This window comes from Protopterus annectens, chromosome 3.part1 (genome assembly GCF_019279795.1).
Source record: "Protopterus annectens isolate FY-2018-M chromosome 3.part1, PAN1.0, whole genome shotgun sequence".
Taxonomy (NCBI): Eukaryota; Metazoa; Chordata; order Ceratodontiformes; family Protopteridae; genus Protopterus; species Protopterus annectens.
In genome coordinates, this window is record NC_056732.1 from 234,297,788 (window position 1) to 234,316,998 (window position 19,211).

Consider the following 19,211-nt stretch of genomic DNA (forward strand, 5'->3'; position numbering starts at 1 on the left):
TTTATTCAGAGACTGCCCTGTCATGGTGCTGCAGTATGAAGACATGCAACACTGTGGTGGACTCTCTTATTTGTCCAAAATGCAAATGAGGCATTCTGGGGATGAGGCATATGCTAATTAGACATATACTGTCCCCCAGAACCACCCGCTGTACACCACTTATGTAGCTGTGCAATTCAGAGAATCACTAGGCCGCATAATTAACAGATCTGCTCCTGGTCACTCATGTTAATGAACCAGCCAAAAGCTTGTGTTCATCTAGTGAGGAATTAAGTGGCAAGGAGTTTATTAGAGAGATAATGTTGGGGGTGTATGTGTGGGGCTGCATGTGTGAGTAAAATGTGAGTGAGTGTCCACCTGACACGTTGCAGTGTGTGTGTGTGTGTGTGTGTGTGTGTGTGTGTGTGTGTGTGTGTGTGTGTGTGTGTGTGTGTGCGCGTGCGCACATGTATGTAGGTTGGAGGACTGTCATACCTCCACTCTCCTTCAGACTAATGAGCAAATCCTGCAATACTGGGTTGGAGAGCAATAGCCACCAGGGATAACTCTTATCATTGTGCCTTAATGGCACTTAAACAAGACATGGGTCGGGGTGCCACTAGACACCCGGGATAACTTTTGAACATCATGCCTTAACAGCACTTAGGACCAGGGAGAACACTAGGCACCAGAAATACTCTATATAGCATGCCTTAAATGCACCTACAGTAAAATAACAGACAATGTGAGCTGTGGGTCAGCACTAGACACCAGGGATACTCTAAGTGACATAAAGGCATGAAAAAGACTCAACTCTTGTACCCACCCACCGGGGACATTAGTCCTCTGCACCACTATTGGACACCAGGGTTAATATGAAGAAATATCAGTTAAAACTGAGAAAAAAAAGTATAAAGGAGTTAAGGATTCAAATCTAGCACCCCTGACACAAGAAACAGCAATATTAACCCACTGTACTAACCTGTAAGCTAATGTAGCAATGTTTATATATATATATATATATATATATATATATATATATATATATATATATATATATATATATATATCATTATATGATCCCTGCCACTACTTACAGACTCTAAAAGTCCAGGCATTGCAGAGGAAAGGGACAGGATGCCTGTAAACATACTTACCAACCTCATAGTGCAAGAAAACCGAACAAAGTCAATAATGATGTGGAGGGACAAAGACCCACAAACAGAAATTGAGTTTAGTTATTACTCTTACATGCATAAAAATTTACAAGAATAACAGCCTCTGTATTAGTGTGCATTTACTGAAGGTTATGAAGTCTGAAGCATAAATGTTGTCATTATTTACTGATCTCAATACTTAAATGATTTATATCAGAAAACCACAAACAGTAGGAGGAGGAGAACAAAAGCATTAAGATAAAATCTGTACATTCTGGAAAGATATGTACAGTTCAGAATTATGCCTATAAAGGGCAATTACAAGAGTACTTTGTTACATCAGAGACCGATGGGCGAGATCATGGTATGTCTGTGTGAGGGGAGGCTTCAGAACAAAGTCAGGAAGAACACTAAATGGCACCAGGGAGAATGCTTGAAATGTGACATGAAATCAGGCACTGAAAATGTTTATAGAACAAAAAATCTAGGATTGTGATGTAGTTTCTGCACATTAAGAATTATGAAACTTAAATGTCTGGCATTACTGTCTGTATGAACTCCTTAGTGATTTACACGGGCAATAATAACATTAAAGGAGACATTGGGGATGCGCAGACAACTCAAGAACTGGTATGGAGCATGTGATATGTGTGTGTGTGTGTGTGTGTGTGTGTGTGTGTGTGTGTGTGTGTGTGTGTGTGTGTGTGTGTGTTTTATTGGATGTATATAGGAAAGTGAATGGGGGGGTGACTGTGCCCCTTATAATGCATGGGCCTCCGTTGTTAACTGCTGGAGAGTGCTGATCTGGACTTGTGATAGTTAACAGCAATTCAGAGACATGCAAATTAGCTATTAATTAGGTTGGTTGTTACTAATTGCAGCTAATATGTCCTTGAATCATAAATCTAAGCAACATGGAAACAATACCTTTTGACTGCAGACTTTACTGCAAGCTCTGGGGTTCTTTCTTAATCCCCAAGTTAGTCATGACTAATTAAAAAAGTAGTATTTCTAAACTGAAAAGTTTACGCTATTTAAATACTGTTAAATATATACAACAACATTATTTTGATGTATTTATTTTACATTTTTTTTCTGTAGACTCCAGTTAAAGGGTGCACAATAACATGTATCTGATACACTGTTTTATCTACAGTGTTAGTCAGTTATCATTCTTAGCACAATATCGGCAGTTTATCTGCATATACCCTCTCTATATCATCATCAGGGCCTTAAACCCATGATTATGCTACTTGCTAAAAATTAAAGCCTACATACTGTACACACACAACATTGTCACCAAGTTACCTTAACTCAATGAAAACAACCCAAATCCTAATTTGCACTTAATTATTGTAATGTGTGACCCCAGGGTGATCCTGCGAGCTGATCAGTATTCTACTCCGGTTATCAAAAACTGAGCAAAATAAAATAAAAGACATGTAAAAAATGCAAAAATAAAATAAAAAACACAGACTGCAATTCCCAGAAATTACACTGTAGAAATATTAACAACATAAACTCAGCCCGACAAACAGTACTCACAAAATCCACACCAAAGTATAAAATAATAGTTTTGCATTAATTAATGTTAGCAAATTAAAATCTTATAAATAAAATTCCAGCAACAGAAAGAAAGCAGCAGAATGCAAGTACAAACATCAGCCACAGTGAACACCTAATTGCAAAGCCCAAAGTACAAAAAAAATAGAGCATGTAGAGCACAAAACCAAAAAATATTGCAGTCTGCATTTCTGCAGCGCTCGCGGGCACCCTCCATTTTCTGATATATACACTAACTCTATGACTGTACAACTGTGGGGAAAACAACAAGTTTGTGATCTGTGTAATTTGTTGATAACACTATTCATGCTTAAAAAATGAAGAAGTCTGTGCATTGAAACAGAAGCATTTTTGCATCTCATGGAGTCTTATTCCAAACCTTCAGCTAATAAAAATTCTGTGACCTGGGCTTTGAACTCACTGCATGATCATATACATTGTACACAAACGATTCACATACATACTCAAACAAGGCCCCAAAAACAACATGACACACTTAAATCAACTCAATAGAAAGAAAAAAAATCATTCCTATTCAAATTATTTTTTTTCTTCTGCAATTTCTAGAAAGGAGAATTGCTTGCAGATGATCTGGTGGGATCAATAACCACTGACTAACTTCTGCCTTCCCCTGCACTGGATCACCTCTGGGGTCACAGCATATTGTAGCATACCCTGAAATGTCCCTACACTGCAGAGGCTTCATCTCTTCAGAAAGGGGTGTCCTTATGGCTCTGCAGTCTCTGAATATCTTTTGACCGAGGAGGAAATGGATGTGAAGGGAGCTGTAATGCTGAGACCAGCTGCTTAATATCAGGTTTACGTTGTGGCCCTAATGTCCTGCTATGCAGATGTCTTATGTACATAAATGTAATTTTCTAATCTCTCGTAACATTTTTTATCTACTGCAATGTGAACAATAAAAAGCAAAAGAATAATTTGTGATTATGTATGGCTCTGCAAGAAACATGAGAGGAAGTAAATATCCATCATGTTTTTTAAAAAGCCAATAAAATACATAAGTTGGAATGTAGCTGCTTATTGCATTGTAAGAATGTTAAGTAATATAATTTTTATTTAATTAAAAAACATTTTTGATGTATATAAGGCTAAATATGCATAACTGCTGGCATATAACTGTTGGCATCTGTCCTTTGGAGAGACACTACTTCTGCTACAGTTAATGTAGTTACTAATATAATATGGTTGGTGTACTGTAAGCATGTTCAGCAACTGTGAGATTGGAGTGCAAAAGTGGGCTGGTTGGTGACAGTGTGCTACTACAGCAACAGAAAGGGTTAATGGCAGTAAAATGATATTATTGCCTGTCCTCAAAATCATTGAGTATTTCAGTACAAACCAGTATAGCCAATATTCAGTTACTGTTGGTAAGGTAACATTGCAAAGCATGGAGCTGGTAGACAATGAGGATATAATCCTGGGGACTCAGTTGTTGTAACTCTGCTCTCTGGCTGAACAGTGCAAAGATGTTTATTTGCATGTGGCAGGGACTGGCCTTAACAAAAGGCAGCATTAAACTTTTCTATACATTGTTAAGGCCATCCCTGACATGACAGTAATGCTGTTATTGTAAAGGCAGCATCTAAATTTAAGGTCAGCTACCATATTCTGGATTTTAACATGTCATTCCCAGGATTTTGTACTGCCTGATAATTATTTTTTGTCCACTATAGGTAGCACAAAGGTCATTTCCTTGCTTGTTTGAAAGCTTTGTGACCAGATGCTTTATAGTTGTTGAGAAGAACATGCGTGACCTTTATGGCTTGATGGCTTTCCTGTCTCACTTTGATTTTATTGGTATTAGTCACTCAAATGGAGGTTGTGTCCTAGTAGCTGACGGCTCCTGGCAGTTAGGAAGATGAGGAATCACAGGATTTATTTAGGAAGGAAGGACAGACCTTGCTACTATCACAGAAACATGGGTCAGTAACAAGGGGGGTTGGGCCATGGGCCTAACTATTGGTTGTTCAGGAATGCAAAACAGTGTAAGGATGGAGCTGAAGCAGCAATCTACACAAACAATGTCAAGAATTTCAAGGCCACAGAGGAGGAGGGAAAAACATATCATGAAGGCAGCAAGGAAGATGTCACACCCTAGGGTAAATGTCCTGATATTTAAGGGAGAGGAGTAGGTGAGGGGATAATGTTGGTTATTGTTGCAATGTGCTGGCTTACAAACACATCAAGGGAGTGGGATGAGATACTGAAAAAATGGGGAAGGGAGAATAATGCCACAGTTATAGAGGATCTGAATCTTTGAGGAGCAGACAGGGAGATTCTAAGTTCCAGGGAAAAAAAGAGTGGGAATCAGTTAGGGTCCCAGACCATGAGTAGCTTAACTACTTGGTGTGGGACTCTAGAGAAAAGTTTAAACTTCTGGATGCGCTCAAAACAAGGTGGAGTGGATCAGAGATGTCCATATGAAGGTGTTATTATTCAGCAGTGATCATGCCACTGTGGTCTATAGTTGAAGTAAACATACAGATACAACAACAATGACAATGGCATAGGATTTTAGGGCACTGGAATATGATGAACTGGTCAGAGGTTCAAAGGTGAGTTGAGGACTGCAGATAAATTGAGGGAATAAACATGATACAAGAAACGGTCATAAATGCAGTACACAAGAATATGGAAAATGGTTTTAGTAACAGACCAAAATGCAAAACAGAGAAGTAGGCCAATGTGTTTACATAAGAGTCTGAAGCAAATGATTTAGGGAAAAGAAAGAACATGTCAAAGAATGGAGCTAGAGGTAGGCTGGGGAGTGGTGAAGTTATAGTACAAGAAGCCAAGCAGAAGGGCAACAAACAAGTGAGGACAGAGTGGTCAAAACAGGGTTGTGAGGGGTGTGAAGGCTACCAGCCCAGCTAGCTAGAATTTTGTAAATAATTCTATGTCATTTGTGAATATTAATACGATCCACAGGCTTATCCTACAAATATAAGAAAACTATATGTTATGTGTATATTAAACTGCTGGTGCAGAGGTGAGTGTTAAACTGTATGTTATGTGCTAAGCTTCAAGAATGTAACCACAGTGTACCCTACGGGAAAAAAACAGAGTTAACTTCCAAACTTTAAGAAAATAAGTGAATTGTTTATGATGGTGTTTATCTCAGCTAGCAGACAGAATGTTTGCAGCTAGAAATTCTTTCTATTATTTGGAAACAGAAATAATTACAGGTTTCAAAGGTAAAAGTGTGTAACTGTTTTATGACTTCCAGTTCCAGGCAAGCTTCTGAGAGATAAGCATTTCTGATACAGAGGTGCTAAATTTTAAATTTTGTTAGCCTGTGAACTGAAGGCAGAGGTGACAAAGAATGATATAATCTGAGATACCCCAGCAGTAATGTTTGATAATAATTTAAGAATTATCTCCGAGAGTGAGTGTGTGTATTTTTGTATTTGTCTTTGGATCTAGAAACATCCTCTCATCAGCACTTCTCATCTGTATCTGCCTGGCTCTGTAAATAAGTCATTTAGGGTATAGTATCTCTTAAATATAGATAGGAATACAATAAAGATTACTTTAGATGTTTTCTGTATTTATTTGAGACTGTCCTGCAATGTTGTTTTAACGTATTTCCTGTGATTCTGATCTCTGTTGTCACTGTGTTGAGGTATTGAGCATTGGCTTGTGTTTTTACTATTTATTATTAAATATATTTAAACTTTTTAATTGTGGCTGGTTTGTTTAGAGCTATTTAAGCTCTCAGAGTGCTTGCATATGTAACAACTACTTGAACTGGAAAATAGCAGAACAACACAGAAACAGCAAACCAGGATCCAAAAAAGCCACGTTTATTCTCTGAACACTCTAGCGCCTCGGCCACTGTAAGCCTTCAAGGAGTAAAATACCAGTAACAAAACACAGTTTATATAATTACACAAATCAATCAATAAAGCAATTATTCAATTAAGATGACAAAATTGATCAATGCCTATTAGTTAGATCACATTTTTCCAACAGCATTCTGTATTTAAACCTCTAGGTAATAAAGTACCAAATTTAAATTTTAGTTTAAAAGCTACCATTTTACAACAGGTAGCAAAATTGGAGTCTGATGACTTATTGGTGGGTAAATTACTTTTAATAAAGGAAACTATTTTTATTTTAAAATTTGGTACTTTATTACCTAGAGGTTTAAATACAGAATGCTGTTGGAAAAATGTGATCTAACTAATAGGCATTGATCAATTTTATCATCTAATTGAATAATTGTTTTATTGATTGATTTGTGTGATTATATAAACTGTGTTTTGTTACTGGTATTTTACTCCTTGAAGGCTTACAGTGGCCGAGGCACTAGAGTGTTCAGAGAATAAACGTGGCTTTTTTGGATCCTGGTTTGCTGTTTCTGTGTTGTTCTGCTTGCATATGTATTTGGTGACACTGTACAGGCTACTCTTAAAATAGCCTTAAAAGTCTTGGATACAGTTACCATTTGGATAATAGTAATATTACATAATATAATTGGGCACCCATTGTAAAGGCCTTATTAGTAGCTGATAAGAATGGTTGGTGGCAGCTGGTACTACCTTATGTTCTAGGCAGAAGGGGGGCATAGCTAGTGAACCTGTGCCAGCCTTACCCAGGAGTGTCTGTGTGTTTGTATATAAATCAAATCTCAAAGTGTGTGTGTGTGTGTGTGTGTGTGTGTGTGTGTGTGTGTGTGTGTGTGTGTGTGTGTGTGTGTGTCAGGGACATGAAGCACTGGTTGGACAGAGAGGGTGCTGGAGGTTTTGGCTTGACCACTTGGCTGAGATCTTAACCCTATAACTGTGCCAGTGGGGAATCTTATTGGGACTCTGGAGAGAGAGGGAGAAACCAGCCCCAGACTGACTGTGATCTCTGTGTGCTCTTAAGGGAAATTGTACTTTACTGTATGTACTTGTCATCCTCCCAATCTGCACGTCCCTTACTGGTGTTAGTGGTTAGGATTGAGGCTCCTTGATTACTGGGCCAGTGCAGGGGCGTCACAAAGAGGAACAGAGGCTATTTTTAGGAATAAAGCAGAAATGTGGACTGAAGAGATAGAACTGGCCAGAATGAACAGAGATATCACAGATGGCTAGGAAAAGGTAGGTGTATTGAATGAATATACCACTGCACTCTTTCAAAGGAGACAAAGGGGGTGGTGACATGCTAGAAAGGGGTATGGAAGAGAAAGGAGAGCAGTGAAGGGGAGCAGAATGGGCACTGAGGATTAGATGAAATTTACTTTATGATCCTACCAAGAAAATTCTGTAATACATCAATAAAGCCGAACATGCATAATGGAATTAATCAGAAAAATGAACTGAATGAAATACTCTATGAAAAATTAAATCAAACTGAAAACTAACATCACTGAATGATGTATTCAACTACTTAGCACATTTTGTTGTATTTAACTGTATCCAGTATTAACTGTCCTTTATTTCCTGTTATTCTGATGCCTCCTTTGATAGTAAACTGAACATCAGAATGAAAGTGATCTGCATATAAGTGCCGTGTGCATCATTTGAATGACAGCATATACATGGATGGTCAATACATACCTGGAAGTGATTCCTCACAAACTATGTTGGTAATGTTTTTCTGTATTTCAGTCAAATTAGCAAATGTGTCAACATAGAAATAATGATTCTCTGAACCTCCAATATCCAATAACTCCTCTTTCTTTGCTCCTTTAATGCCAACAGCATAGACAGAAATTCCTTCATTTCGGATTTCCTTGGCACTGGAATTGAGGTTCTCTCTATCATGTGACTCTCCATCAGTTACAACAATTAGAATCTGTGGAACACCCTGAGCTTTTCGGCCACCTTGATTTGCTGAAAACATATTCTTTGAGTCCTTAAGTGCCTTAGCTGTATAAGTGTTTCCTCCTCTGAGATTAATTTTTTTAATAGCATCAGTGACATTTGATTGCGTGCTGTGCTTGTTTAGGTCAAATTCAATATGGGGTTCATCTGAGTAAGTGAGAACTCCAATTTGCACCCCATCCTTAGAAACATGGGATTTATTCACCAGAGAGTTCATAAAGTCCTTCATGATTTCAAAATCATTCTGGCTAATACTGCCTGAGCTATCAATTACAAAAACAACATCTGCCACTTCAGATATCTTGCAGGCTGAAAGATAAAAAAAGCAAAACAAAAGTATTATAAAATGGTCACAAACAATATATTTTGGGTGGAAGGAAATAGCATTAAAATGTGCAGTTTTTAAAATAGCTAAACTTTTGTCCTAGAACTCACTGGAGGACATCAATAACATCAGGAAAGAAATACATTACTATGGTTGTGCTTGTTAATTACAGGTGATTACAGTGGTGTCATAACTCAGTACAAAGAGATGCAGGGATACAGCTCAATGATCATCTCATTGAGTGTACGGCAGTCTGAATGCCAGCTGTTGATGCTGCAGCATCTCGATGAGGAGATGCTCAGAAAATCTGGAAATGGAAATGGTCAGCAAACTGACGATACCTCTTGGGGGTGCAGGGTTACAGGCTGTTAGAAACTAGAAGCATGCCTTCCAGTCTACATCAGTGTTTGCTCATATATCCCTGAGTGATTTATTTATAACTTCAGGTTTTTCAGATGTCTCAACCAAGGTGCTACTGAACCAACAGTAACTAACTTTATCTTTGAGTCAATGGAAAAAGGTCAGCTAACAGGTGCTGTCTTCATTGTCCTAGTGTGTGCTTTTGAATCAAACGTAACTTTCTACACAAAATACTAGCCAACTGTAGCATAGGTGACAGGGCAGTACAGTAATTCACTTCATACCTAACAAATAAAAGTTTTACTACCACACATGGACCCAACATATCCGAACACTGTACCTTTTTTAGCAGGTATATCACAGGGCTTAATCTTGGATCACATACTCTTCCATATGAATTAGCAGCCTACTTTTTGATATAACAACCATAAACTGGACCCTTTGTTCAGAGAACATTATTATATTACAGGCAGATAAATCACATCACAAATGACAAGAAAACCTACAGCAAGACTTCAGCTTTCTGGGGGAATTGCTTGCTAACAGGCAGCATGTATTGACCTGTAAAAATAACAACTGCTATACTGTTTGGCACTCATCAAAAACTAAACTCCAGCTTTACATCTCAAGGTAATTTACTACCTAGAGTTACTGAAGAAAGTACCAAGGCACAATAGTTGACTAACAACTCACCTTTACTCCACATATGCAAAATGTCATAAAATAACACAGAGTCAGCTTAAATTAGCATACAAATACTATGACCTACTCGCCAAACAATCTTGTAATGGATAAAATCGAATATTTACCTTTATTTGCTCTTAAATTCTATACAGAACACTCACATTCTTTCAAGTGACTGCAAACAAGATCTGCAGATTCATAAGTCTGAGTGGGCATAGACAACATCACTGTAGCTCTCTAGAAAAATGGCATTCATACTAATTCAGTGTTTATGCTACCCTCCTCTGGCACTACAGCACAGACAAACTAAGCCCTACATTCTATCTGCTTGTCAAGATGCCATTTCAACAAGGCAATAACCTTTTCAAAACTTGAACCTGCAGCATGCAACTCACTACCTCAGATATTTGCAAACAACAGGAATTGAGTACTTTCAAAACAGAGCTACTTCATTTTTTTACTAATGATGCAAGAGCCATTATTTCAAGACTGGTTAATTTGGACCTCTGATAGCTAGCTCATATTTGCACAGGTAATGCCCCTTCCTGAACTTAGTACCATATAGTAATCAAGCGAAATGTAAGGCAACCAAAGCCAAGATGAACAGATGAAGCTTCTAGCCTTGCTTGTCAGTGCTATGCTGCTAGGAAACCAAGAACTTTAATGAAGACACCACAGCAAATTTGTTAATGATGAAGCCTATAAGAAATATGAAAATTCATTCATAGTAATGCATTGGGTAGATAACATTCAGAATGAATTCTCAAACAACAGAGTTACAGTGGGATGTTGAACACTTCAACAGCATCTACCATTCATTGAAAATGCTGCAGTTGTTAAAATCCAGTCAAAGCAAATAAAATGCAATTTCATAAAACTCAAAGTACTTAATAAAAACAATCCATTAGTTACAGACACATAACAAGCAATAAATACAACATTCTTTGAAAAACAAAATTGTATAATATATTAGCCACTGCAAATCCTACCTTAACATACACATTTTAATTGTTCCAAAAGACTGTCTCTGTATTGAGTTCTCTCAGCCAGTGAGGCAAAGAATTCAATAGAGAATACAACACAAAATGCAGGACTTTAAAATCTGTTAGACAGGACCTAAGTATTTCCAGCGGCCTTGCAATGGTGCAGCAGTGCTTTCCAGCAGGTTTATAGGGTCTAACCAGGTCATCCAGTTTGGTGATACACAGATCATGCAGGATACAGGAAAGCCATACCAGCAATATGAAGACAATAGTGTACAGGGCACAGTATTGGTATTTAATGCTGCGTTCTCATTTAGCTGCAGCTGTTACAGATTCTTCACATGTAACCCCAAGTGTAAGATACTGTAGTAGTCAAGTTCAGATATAATGACACACAGCCATATCAGGTACTCTGTTTTGTCAGAAATTACTTTAGATTTGTTCACAGTATTTAATACACTAGTGTATGAAGGATAAGAAAACTGAAAGCAACAGAGAAGAAACCATCCCGATAATTACATTTGGGTATTGATGGCTTTTAGCATACATCTTATTAAATTATAAAACAAATTTATCATATATAAAGTTCTAAAGATCTAACACAGACACTATATGAAGCAAGCACAACAGTTAGTAGGTCATAGACTGTTTCTCAGTTCAACAAACACAAGATATTATATCAAATAAATCCTCAAACTACTTCATGCTATTTTTTTTTGTTTGTTTGTTTGTTGCCTTGTGCTGTGCTAGATTTCACTCCAATGAAATAATTGTAACCCGTTAGTATATGAGGAAAGTGCATTTTATATGCTTTCAATAGGTCACATTGTTACTCCAAAGTTACTGAATGGGGTCTACAGCACAGTATCAATGTACTACAGCATCCTTTTAAAATGTATTGAAATGTGTTAAACACAGAATGTTTGATTTAAATATCTGAATATATATTCTATTGAGCATTTTCATTTACCACCTCTGAGGGGGGGGGGGTGCAATAGTGTAAGGTCTCTGTGCACACACAATGAGCGGGATTTATAGATGTTTAGCACAACATGAGGTGCAAGTTGGCAAAAGTGAACAGGTGCAGGACATCCAGAAACACAGACAACATAGCTATGTTAAAGAAGAAGAAGATAGAGTGGTTCACAGTACATGCAGATGCCTGCATAATGATATGGAAATGCGAAATCTCATACAGATAAGGCACATGGATTATGCAAATTATGGCATCAAACATGGTGTAGTGATTCAGAAATACATAAACCAAGTGCACTGCACTGTGGTGCAAACCTATTCTAAACACCAAGGAGTGCTGTTGTACAAGCTATGAGTATGCTGGAAATAGCAATAGCTATTTCCAAACAGCATGTATTTTGGCCATCATGAGAGCCATTACCAGAGACATGGTGCATCACAGTTATCTGTACTATGACAGAAGGTATTGTGACTGCATTACATAGCAGCACCTCAGGAACCAGCAGATATTGGTCATTCTAAACATATTATGGGTGTCACCCTCATGTACCTCACAACAGTTTCCTGACATTGTACTGAAGCATGTGAATATCTGGCCATCAGGACTGCAGAGATAGCTACCATATTTCAAATGTATAACAGTACAGCCCATTTGTTCTGAGGTCATGGGAGCAATGGATTGTACACATATTGTCATGAAGGTCCCCACGTGGTCTACAGGGACTGAGGTATATTAATAGGAAGGGCTTCTAATTTCTTACCTTCCTGGAGTACTGTAATAGGTTGGACATTATATATAATGTATTTATCTGCCACACTGGTAGATCCTATAATTCACCCAAATGGCATATGACCAACCTATATCAACAGTTACTGGAGGGTGGACTTCTCAGAAGGTCATCTAGTTGATAGATGCACACATAAGAGGGCTACAAAGGGGAATATGCACATATACTATGCAAGCAAGGTGTAGTCTACATATAATGGTGTGATTTTGTGTGTTCTAGGTAAGACTAGATATGCTTTGGAGCTGTGGGGATGACCCCTGTCCCAAACCCCAGCTCATGTAACATGCAGTGTTATGGAATATGTGTTTATACAATGGCGAGTATGTTTCTGCTGGCTTAGCACATCAGGCAGGATGCTGCAGTATCAAAAGACATGTGCATCAAAATCTCTGCAATGAGTGATGTGTTGTATAAATGGTGGTGTATGAATAGCTATAGCTACATCACAAAAGGACTAACCATAGCAGCAGGACAATAATTGGAAGTACATGGTATACAGTTTGGGGATAGAAAGACAGCAATGGAACCACATGCTAGATGGAAGCAGGTGCAATATATGTCAACACGGATGAAGAGGTGATGTCTGATTCACAACCATGAATAAAGACAAAGGCAACACCAACATAAAATAGTGTGTGCATTATCACATACAGGATATGTAAGTCTGTACATGGCCTGATTGTGCTCTGCACCAGACATAACAATACCTACACAAGTTATGAGGGCAGAGCACAGTCATTATCAAATGAAGGAGCCTTCATACATATGCTTGTACCCTCCATGGCTTGCATAGTGGTAGATAATAGTACATGTGTCAGAACTGCATGCCTAGTAACTTTGAACCCATTGTTATTGTTTGTCAAGCATTCTGTATCACATAGCTGATATAATTCAGAAAATGTTTTGGCAATATCACCAGTGCTCCATCTTCAATGCAATTTTTCTTCAAGTGCAGCAGATACTTTGTAGATGAAGCACTGAAATGCAAAGATGTTTGCCAGCAGCAACCTGCAGTTCTTTAATGTGAAATTTGTCAGAAGACTTTTTACCTCTGCAGAGATTGTGCATATTGACTTAGTATATTTTATCAGGTAGTCAGTAGCTCTTATGCTGTCAAATACTTTTCAATTTAAGCTGTGCTACACATGGCTGAATCTTATGGTATGATGCTAATGATCTTTGTACAATTTCATGTAATTCATCCACAGCTAGCAGTAAAGTACCTGCAATTTATTGGCAGTGTCAGTGGTATTAACAGATAGCATGCTCACCTTTGATGCAGAAGACTAGGTTCTATTGCCGAACAAGATAGAATCAAAGGACTTGTGGATTTATGTATGATCCCTAAAATGTATGAGAGTGGTCCATGTTTGAAAACATCCCAGGGCTCAAAGTAAATTGTATCTGTCACTGGCCAGATGCATTTTCAATGAATGCCAGTTTTAATGCATTTTGAATGAGAATTTTAATGCTTTTGCAAATGAAAGTTTCAATGCATTTCAATGAATGTGATTTTCAATGAATGTGAGGTTCCTAGAAAGAGAAGTTTACTGTTTATCATGCTAAGTCTGTAGTCCATGTGTGACTTTTGTTTTGTTTAACAAATGGTCATCAGTGTTTCTCCTCTAAAAATTTGAAATAAACATTTTAAATTAAATCTAAATCTCTGTAATCATTCTAAAAGTAAAGAAGAAAACAGTATGCACACTGACAGGTTTGAACAGTGTTTATCGTAACTGCGGAGAGCCAGCCAAGTAACGGGAGATGGGATGGCTCCCCCGATCTCTTCATCTACCATTCTTCTCTACTTCTCCTACAAACTCCTCTTCTTTAGGGACTGAAAGTGGGGCTTTTGACTCCTAAAAATGTGTATTAAATCCCTTCAAACCTTCAAAATAAGTCACCTTGAGTCAGTATTCATTCAAAGAAGCTTTATTTGGAGAAGCACTTTCGTGTTATAGATCGAACCCGATGAGGAAAAAGTTACAGTAATACTGACTAATGCACTGTTCTTTTATTTTATTTTCAGCAAAAAGACAAGGGAGGAGCAATTGTTGTGATTGGTTTCCACTTAGCCTTTTAATAAACTATAATTGAAGCTTGCCAATTGGTTGTGCTTCCTTGCTACCAGTCTATATATGGATTTAAGAATTAGCCTTTTAATTGGCTGCAATTGAAGCTCCCAGATTAGAGGTACTTCCTTACTACTAATCTGCATATGGTTTTCAGAATCCTTCCCATTTAGTGGGTCTTTCCTCATAACAACTGTTTCCAGCTCCTTGGCTTTACACCCAGCCATATCTAACTTTGTGCTTAGTTTTCAAGTTAGTACAAAAAATAATAACCTTATATTTTCTATCTTAATCCACAAGCAATAACGGTTGTATTGTGCGTACCATTCCAGTGCTAAATAGGCCTAATGTTTTTACAATTTTTGTATATTTGAGATTGCTTTCAGTACAGAAATTCTTGTACATATATAATTATTCCTTTAAGAATTATGTTATGGGTCGATGGTTGCATCTGGGGATTCAGATCCTTTGTGTGCCATCCTGTTTGTGTTTAAGTATCTTGTTATTTTATTAAAGCACATTCTTGCAGGACAATAGTTACCAACTATATTCTAATCTTTCATCAAAAATTGGACAGAGCCTGTTTTTACTGGTTTTCTTATGATTAAAAACACAAAAAGTAACAAAACTCAAAAATATTGTCTGATTAGGACTGTGTCAATAGTAGATGCTACTTTTATGGAGCTTTAATTTTTTTTTTATCCTGCATCAGACCTTTCTTAGCAAAACAGTAGTGGTTAATTAGACCTGAAATTTGACCCACTTTGGCTCACCTGCTAGACGAGCTTCATCGGATCCTTGTTTGTAGCTAAATGCTCCACATATTGTTAAAATCATATTCTGCCTAGGCTGCATGCAGTAGTGGGTGTTCAACTTGATTTAGGCTAGGATAATTCTAACAGTCATAATGAGGTAACAATTTTGTACAGTGTACTATTCCCTAATGAGGTAATGGATGCAACTGCTCCCTTACTGGGGATAAAGGCAGGAACTGACTATTGGTTCTTCTCTCTGGCTGTGGTAATGATTTTTTTGGAATGAGCAGATTTTTTGAGCCAAATGTAGACCACAGATGGAGGGAACATGCCACTGATGGTGGAAGCACTTACTTATTACTATGCCACTGACCATAGGGAATAAAATGTCAGTGTACAAGGGTCAACAGATAAAGTTGCTGAACCTGGTATATTAAATCTGTCAGAAAACACAATGGTTTGCTGAAACAACAGAATAAATGCAAAGATTACAGTGGATTCAATCTGGAAAACCTCTAAATAGAAAAGCAAAATGGTTACAAAGCATAAACTGTGACTATGAACATCGAAAACCATTAAAAACTGTATACACAAGTGAACAAGCAAAGAAAAAGCAAACACAAACAAACAGTCCAGTTGAACTTTGGCATTCCAAAGAGTAGCCCTAGTTGCTGCATTAGTCCTGTCCACAATATAAATGTTAAAGTCAGCTGGTAGAAATAGAATAATTCCTTGGCTGACCTAAAACTAATGTGGAATGAAGGGCTTAGTTCATTCTCTGTTACTCACTTGATAGCATTTCATTCTCCATGGTCGTCTGTCAGTGAAAAGGAAATGTATCTTTTTAGTGGCCCCAGATAAATCACCAATGGTGTGGGAGGTTGTAGATGGAAAGCAAAAATGTAGCTCTTATTTGTTCGGAAAAAAATGATTGGGGAAAAAATCTGGGCTTACAATCAGAGGATGGGGTAATATTGCATTCTTGTGACGTTGACTACCATTTAAGATTTGGAATCACAGATGATAATACAGGCTGTGGTTAAGCTTTTTCAGTTCCAGTACACTTTTTATGGAACAAGTTTATTGCATGCATTCAGATGAATTTACCACCTTAATGTCTTGTTCCTATGCTTTGGGGAAGGTCAAACCTTGTTGAATACATGGAACTTGTAGGAATTATGGCCTCTTTTTTCCATGCTATCCATGGCTAGCACATTCCTTGTTACTTTCAGTCAGACAACTAAAAGGTGCTGGGATATACATTTCTTGATCTTCTTGGCCATTTTACCAATATAGAAGTAGTTACAAAGCATGCATTGAGCCCTATCAGAGCCGGATCATAGTCAAACGTGGCCCTAGGTAGAGTAATGGATCATACTGGATCCAACTCTGAGCCCTATAGGCCACCATTTCACTATTAAAGTCACTTTTCTCCTTACTGTAGTATTTTTTCCCTGAGTTGGTGCAAGGGAAGTGGTCAGAATCACTCATGTACCTGCATAAGCTGCAGTTGGGAACTTCACATCCATAGGTGCCTTTTGCCAACATGTTTGTTTTAGGGTCTATGGATTCCAAAATATCCATGATATTTCTCCTTCTTTTGAAAATAAATTGTGGACCTGGCTCCAGAAGTTTAGCTTATGGCTTGTTACTGTCTATTATGGCCCAATTATCTTATATAATTTTTCGAATCTCTTTGTGGTGAAGTGCAAATGTGATAACCATGTTTTACTTTCTTGCTTCAGTTTCTGGGTCAATATATGGGTGTTTTGAACCCATTGATCAACCTGATGAATGTTTCTAGGCAGGACGTATAGCCTGTTATTTTGAAGTCCCTTATGGGATCCTGTATGTTGTGAAGGAGTTTATTTTTTTAGGAAATCTTTTAGCTCTTTGCAACCTCTGGCTATCCTCATTCTCCAGGATTTTGTCTCATTCTGTTTTGTGATTTCTGGATGCATGCTGGAGGCATGTAATAGGTACTTAATACTTGCACAAAACAACAGTAAATAACAGCGCACCACCGAAAACCCACCTAGGTGGGGGGCTAGGCCCCCCACAGTCCGATGAAAGGAGGCTGCACCCCCCACACCCTCTCCCAACTATATATACCAACTTAGGGATCGTACTACAGTGGAGAAACAGCATAATCCCCCCATTGGACAAGTATTCACTTCCCTGAGAATACTTATGTGATTTGTGATTCCGTGTTTCGTGATTTTCATCTCAGTCTTGTGGTTGTCGGTATTTTGGCTTTTTGGGAAATAAAAGTAGACCCTATTTACACTGTTGCTTCTATTAAACATATTATAGATTTAACATGTTTTTTTTTTTTTTTTTTACCATAAGCTCAATTTGGTGAAACATATCAGGCCAAAGAATTATGTCACATACCCTTTATTTACAGTTGACAATATGTAAGATTGTTTAATGAATCCTGTAGTATTTTACTATGTAGTTTGTTTTATATATCTTACTGAATATGAACAGCAGTCATTTGTTACACATGAATTTCATCATAAAAAGTGTGATGCATTTGAAATCAAAGTTTTTTCTTTTCATGCTACCATCCTGACAGAATCATATCTTTAAGGATTTCTAATCCCATGTCTTGTTCAGTTGTATGCACAGTTCAGCATCAGTAGCCACTGCCCCCTCCTTCAAACATTTGGGCTTATGCATTTGAAAAAATACAAAACATCTGCTTCAGGAACATGTAAATTATGTACTCTGTCAGCCTGTGAATTAATGGTATCATGGATGTTTAAATAAAAGTCTCTGTGAATCTGTGAATCATTTTGATTGTATAGTGCCTTTTTACTTTTGCATCTCTACACTATGAATTTGCTTTCTCAAGCCCAACTGCATACCATTCAGTATATGTGGTTATTGTATTGAAACAACTTGAAGGCAGTCAATTGCATTTTTTTGATTTTTTATTTTATTTATTTATTTATTTACATTTGTTGACCAGGAGTGTCCGACTGGACGTAGGTCCATTTTCAGTGGAGGCCCGGGGAGAAAAGCTCCACAGTTAAAATATACAGACAGTAATTACATTAGATTTACATAGCAATTAACAATTTGATCAACATACCAATTAAAAATTACAAACAGGATTTAAATACACATCACAATTATTAGGATCATAGGAGGTTACTAGGCTAATAACCCTGGGGCTCTTACAAGCTAAGCCAAAAGTTTATTCCCAAAAAAGAAGCCACAGTCAGCACCTGTCACCCCTGTCAGTGAGGGACACAGATGGAACCCCTGGGACAAATTTGTGGTTTCCCATCCACTCATCAAGATTGTGCTTGTTCAGTGAGGTACTCTGTTTAACATGTATGGGAAGTCAATTCCAGAGGCAGGGCAGGCCCTGGGAGACAAACTTGTCTCTCCAGCAGGTTTTGTTGATGTCGTCTATTAGATTTAGGCTTTTCAAGCAAGTAATGCACAAGGAGTTAGACTTACGGACATGGAGCATCTCTAGTAGGGCAGGGTCCGATATTGCCTTATAGGCAAAACACAGATCACCTCTGAGCAATCTGTATGATACCAAGTAGAGTGATAGTGATTTGAGCCTGTCCACATAGGATAGGTGTTGGAGGCCATGGATTCTCTTTGTGAGGTATTTTTGTGGCCTTTCCAATCAGGGGTGCCAGAAGCTATTGAAGGCTGGGGGGGGGGAGAGGTCAAGAAGGGCACTTAGTGATTTAAAAAGGGCAAATTTTTAAAGGTA

At 37.8% G+C, this 19,211-nt stretch overlaps 1 protein-coding gene across 1 annotated transcript in view; it reads right to left on the reverse strand.

Moving 5' to 3' along the window:
* Positions 1–19,211, reverse strand: part of LOC122798074 (collagen alpha-6(VI) chain-like) — a 1,097,601-nt gene that overhangs the window by 676,339 nt on the left and 402,051 nt on the right. The window contains exon 10 of the mRNA XM_044066731.1: positions 8,264–8,839. Within this exon, the coding sequence (XP_043922666.1) occupies positions 8,264–8,839 (576 nt within the window). The remainder of the gene's footprint in view (positions 1–8,263; positions 8,840–19,211) is intronic.